The sequence below is a fragment of the Rhinolophus ferrumequinum genome, chromosome 25 (genome assembly GCF_004115265.2).
Source record: "Rhinolophus ferrumequinum isolate MPI-CBG mRhiFer1 chromosome 25, mRhiFer1_v1.p, whole genome shotgun sequence".
Classification (NCBI taxonomy): domain Eukaryota; kingdom Metazoa; phylum Chordata; class Mammalia; order Chiroptera; family Rhinolophidae; genus Rhinolophus; species Rhinolophus ferrumequinum.
Window position 1 is genome coordinate 5147979 of NC_046308.1, and position 5584 is coordinate 5153562.

General features: G+C 37.1%; 1 protein-coding gene across 15 annotated transcripts in view; it reads left to right on the forward strand.

Annotated features, from left to right (window-relative positions):
- CLIP1 (CAP-Gly domain containing linker protein 1) overlaps positions 1-3598 on the forward strand; it is a 105808-nt gene extending 102210 nt beyond the window's left edge. For 4 of the 15 annotated variants that reach the window (XM_033097405.1, XM_033097418.1, XM_033097406.1 and 1 more), the window contains 4 exons: positions 134-183; positions 1152-1157; positions 1423-1547; positions 1873-3595. In XM_033097405.1, the coding sequence (XP_032953296.1) occupies positions 134-183; positions 1152-1157; positions 1423-1547; positions 1873-2098 (407 nt within the window). In that variant the 3' untranslated portion in view covers positions 2099-3595. Of the gene's footprint in view, positions 1-133; positions 184-1151; positions 1158-1422; positions 1548-1872 lie in introns of all 15 variants that reach the window. The other 11 variants (XM_033097412.1, XM_033097419.1, XM_033097410.1 and 8 more) reach the window with 9 other exon arrangements.
- The last annotated feature ends 1986 nt before the right edge of the window (positions 3599-5584 follow it).

Below are 5584 nucleotides of genomic sequence, written 5' to 3' on the forward strand. Positions count from 1 at the left end.
AGAGCGGCACTTGGAAATGCCACAGAAAATGAGGTTCAATCGCTGGCCCTTTCATTGCAACATCAAGGAAAACAGGTGAAAAGTTTTTTTTAAAATACCCCCTCCACTTTTTCTTTTCTTTTTTTACTCCAAGGTAATACTGATACTCAGGCAGAAGAGGACGAAAGAGCTCAGGAGAATCAGGTAATACTCCTTCCTTTTGCTTTGCTTATTTGCTATTTTTAAAAAGCATTTACTCTTTTGAATAGATAATACATTCATGTGGTCTAAACATTAAGCAATATTAATATATACGGCAAAAAGAATCTCCGTTCAAACACCAGCTGTCTTCTGCTCAGTTCCCAACTCCCCAAACAGGTAATCACTGTTATTAGTGTCTTTTTAAATCTTTTCAGGTTTTTAAAAATGTATATACGAGCCAAGACAAATGCTGTCTTTTTCTCTTTTTTACATAACTGGTGGCATATTACATAAACTGGTCTGCGCTTACCTTTTTATAGCTGTATAGTATTCCATTATGTGGCCATACCCTGATGTAATCAGTTCTCTATTGGTTGCCATGACATTTGGGATGTTTCTCATTTTTCAGGTGTATTGTAAACAATGTTGTAATGAATTATCTTGGACATCTACCGTTTTATAGATATACTAGTATTTCTTTATAGATTCCTAGAAGTAGAATTGCTCTGTCAAAAAGTTCCTTGCTCATCTTTACCTTAAAAAGACGGGGTTCTTGAAAACTTATTAAAAACCAAAATTAACAAAACAGCCTTAGTTTTTAAAATGGGATTATATGGAGGCAAAGTATTCTATATTTGGAAATATAAGAGCATGTAGACAACAAATATCCATCTTCATTTTTAGTAATATATTTTGGATATATTTGTCCTGTTTAAAAAGCATAGGTACAAAAGCCATCTTTCTTTTTTAATACGAGAAAAGCTCAGGGGGTTGTGATTTGTTTCCGTTATCTGACATCTCCTTTGAAAGGCATGAAAGGATTCACTAAACATACTAACTTACCCTGGTTAGCATTGTCTGCTTACTTTGTGTGGCTAATAAACATCAACTTAATTAATATTTTCTCTTTCCCTTTGCTTTCTGCTTCCGTTTGTTTCATCTGCTGCTGCCACCACTTTTCTTCTAATCAGCAAATGGTTTGTTTTATGTTTCCTAATTTGAGAGTGTGGTGTGTGTGTGGTATGTGTGTGTGTGATGTGTGTGGTGTGTGTGTGTGTGTGTGTGTGTAAAACATAAAACATATATAAAACATGGGTTCAGTAACAGCCATTGTTGGCCCCCTCTGTGACGCCAGCACACTCTGCAGCCATAGCATGAGCGTATGTATCTGTGACTTCTTGATACTCCAGTGTACGTGTTTTAGACATTTGACACGTGTTTCTTTTTTTCGGAACAAACCAGATTGATTTCCTAAATTCGGTAATAGTGGACCTTCAAAGGAAGAATCAAGACCTCAAGATGAAGGTGGAGATGATGTCTGAAGCAGCCCTTAATGGGAATGGTGATGACCTAAACAATTACGACAGGTATTTCATACTAAGCAACGCTGACTGGAGCCTGAGGCCCAGCTAAATAAAGTGTTTTTAAAGTTAAGTTCTCCAGTGCATTGGAGAAACAGTTGCTTTGTAGTTCCTTGGCCACAACTGAATTTCCGTAACTCTGGCAAGAGAGTGAGTGATACACTACAAATGGTTTGATGTGAAAATTCAAATTGTGGATTGTAGTAGTTACACTGGGGGCTGCAAGACTTGACCATAATTCTTGCTTATTTTTATTCTTTACAAGTGATATTGAGTCTTGAACAACTTCTGCTAGAGATGAGTTTCTGATTATGCACGTTAACATTTGCAGTGATGACCAAGGGAAACAGTCCAAGAAGAAACCTCGTCTCTTCTGTGACATATGTGACTGTTTTGATCTCCACGACACAGAGGATTGCCCTACCCAGGCACAGATGTCCGAGGAGCCCCCCCATTCCACACACCACGGCAGTCGGAGTGAGGAACGCCCGTACTGTGAAATCTGTGAGATGTTTGGGCACTGGGCCACCAACTGCAATGACGACGAGACCTTCTGATGAAGCCGCAGATCAGGACCTGCCGGGGCTTTGTCAGCCACACGAGCCTTAGGCAGCTGAACACCAGCATCATGCGTGCGGACTTCAGAACACACGTTAGTTTTGACTCCCATCAACAAATCCAAGAAAATATTTTGATCTTCAACAAATCGCCCTTTAATCTCCCCTTATAAGTTAGGATAATAAATACTTAGTAGGTGAGTGTTCACCTCTAATATTGTCTTCTTGATTTTTGAAAGTTTTAACAAGACATTGCACCAGATGCCATTACATTTATGGTCCCTAGGGAAACCTCATAGTACAATCCCTACCCTTACAATACTTTATTTAAGTAACTTTAAATTATGCCGTTACTTTTCATATTTGCACTAAAATATTTCCAGGCTGCATTTGTATATTTAGATGTTTTGGTTAAGCTTTGACACTGGAATGAGTTGAAAAATGTGCCATTTTGCATTTTCATCTACTCATTTAAAGTATTTTATTCTAAATCAAAGAAATCTCTGAGCTCTTTGCACTACCTGACGTCAGTAGTGCCTTTATTTCAGACTTGATTACACTTAGGGGTGATTATAAAATGATGAAACAGGTAAAGGGAGGGGCAAGCCCCCAAACTGCTGTGGGGACATTTTATAATCTATATGCTGCACCTACGTACTCGACTGTGGTGTTTTGTTTATTGGTTTTGCATAATTTCAGCTTCTATATATTATATGTATATATTTTTTAAAAATCTATATTTTGGGAAAAAGCATACACAATATGTCTTTCTTTTCAGATTTTTACCTTTATGAAAATGAAAACACTTAAAATATTCATCAGGACATAATGGGCTAGACCAGAAATAGCATCACACAGCTCTGCAACTGTTTTTCTCTTTTTGTTTTCATTTTGTTTATCAGATATAAATGGGAGAATTTTCTCCAAACTTTTTTCCCTTCTCCAGCAGATATCCCCAGCAGTCATTTAATTAATAAGACACTATAAAACACCTAAATTAACCATTCTACAATCTTTACAAGCTTTTTTTACTGTGTTTTTAGATGAATGTACGATGAGAAATTCAACATTAATAATTTTGGATTTTCTTATCACAAAAAAAAACGAAGGACCTCAACCACCAGAAGTTTATCAACCAGTTTGAATCTATTTATCTTGATTTGAATGTCTTTTAGAATATGTAAAAAGTAATAAATGTATCTTCCATGCTACCTGTATAATAAGAACTATAATTGTATATATGCCTTTGATGTATTTTCCCCTCAAGATTATCAACTCTGTGTTGGACAAGTGAAAAACAAATCTGTGATCAGTTGAAATTTTTGGTTATAAACATAATAGGAATTGTTTCACAAACTATGTAAAGCAGTATTAAAATTTGAGCAAATGAGTGTTCTGTATCTACTTTAATAAATGGTTATTCTTTTTTGGCATTAGTAGTAACTGATATTATTCTCAGGTTTATTTGTCATAATGGTTTTCCTTCAAATGAACAAGCACTATAGATCCAAATAGAAATTTGTACTGCAATCTGTTGATAAACAGCTTTAAGAAACTGGTGTAGCGTTCTTATCTCGAAGCATTCGATGACCCATTTAATAAAATAAATACCTAAGGTGGTTATCCATTGCTGTGTCACACCATATTACCTGACAAAAACGTAAGAGGCACCATATAATGCCAACTATCTATTAAACCATGACATTTTAGAAGGAAACTCCAAAAGTTGTTTGACTACAGAGGGTGACAAAAAAATGTATACACATTTTAAGAAAGAAAAACTATTAAAATTGTATAAATATATACCGATAACAAAAGATGAATACAAGTCACGTTTGACTTCAATAACAAGAGGTGTTCCAAGTGTTTATTTACCATCAGCGTCCAGACACTTCTGATTACAGCGAACTACTGCTTGAGCAACGTTGACCAAAGTTTCCACTTGTGTATGCTTTTTTGGCACCCCTGATATTTACCAAAATGATTACAGAACCAAACATCTGTTTTATGACCACAGACACACACACACACACACACACACACACACACACACACACACACGGGGAGATATTCCCAAAGCAGTTACTAGTTGAACAAGAACATTACTTTTACCTAAATAATACTCTTGACAGTAGCCCTTGGCTTCAGTATTGACTTCAGGGGATTCAAAGACTCAAACTATTAAGTAAACATAATCATTTCACAATATATACATATACCAAATGTACAGCTAAAACTAATATAATGTTCTGTGTCATTCTCAATAAAAGACTCAACACTAAACAAGTATGTAATATTTACAGGACAACTACAGCAATATAGCAGTCTCCAAACATATACAAGTAAAACCGATTTGCTGACCATGTAGCGTCTTGGTCCTGTTTGAGGAGGATAGTTTATCCTGGCCTCGCTCACACTCATGCATGCTGGAGATTTCACTAGCCTTGGGTATTTTACCTCTTAAATTGTGCCCTCATTGGCCTGTTTATTCTCACAGACATGCTAAAATAATACTCATTCTCAGTTGAGCAAACCCTACACATGTGAGAAGAATTTGTGACACAGGTTGAGAACCACTGTGAAAACCAGGTTGAGAAATAGGGTATGGGAGAGTCTGCATGAGTGGGAACAAGTTATTTTAAAATCTAAATGATGGAATTACGAAATTGAGAGTGGAGGTATGTATAAATGTATGGTTGATTGTTTTTCTGCATATCCCCAGATTCCATTCTTTGCTTAGACTCCATGGTAATTGTTTAGCGAGTCCTTTCTTCATAAAGTAAGTGTATAAACGATTGAACGGAGCCATGCACTCTTAAGAACAAACATTTTCAAACTTCTTTAACCAGATTCCAAATAGTCAACTTCTACCTCCAAGTATTGAAACATATCATCCTAAACCAATAAGTATTTATTGAGAAATTAAGTTCCGGGCACCCTGATAATCTTTGTGATTACACAGTCCTCTTTGATTCCCATAATTCACAAGTTAATGTTACTGGTGAAGCCAGTGGTAGGACCTGGATGTCACATCAGATAGTATTTGCGTAAAACACCATGTCGCAGTATAAGTCTGCTAGGAAGAGCTGAACAGACAAGTCACCCAAGGTTCCCTCAGCCCCTGGCCAGTTTTGTAAAATTGAGCCCACAAACCAAAGAACAAAGAGAAGGACCGTTTGATTGCTGTAATTTAAAAGATTCCCATTAGAGTTTAGCTTTAAATTACCATTTTACAGCGAATACGCTTGCTAAGACGAAAGTCGGTTTTTTTGTTTGTTTGTTTGTTTTTTAATTGAAACGGGACGAGCAGGAGTCAGTCTTCTTTTAAACTCAATTCTCAGCGCCCAACGACTCCCGGACTGAGCGTCAAAACCCACCCGGTGCAAGAAAGAGGCGGCGCTTGGGCCACGAAGCGCTGCAGCCGCCGACCGACTCGGGCTTCCGGGTTCGGCGTGCTGTCTGCAGCCTTGGTCACGTGAACGCGTT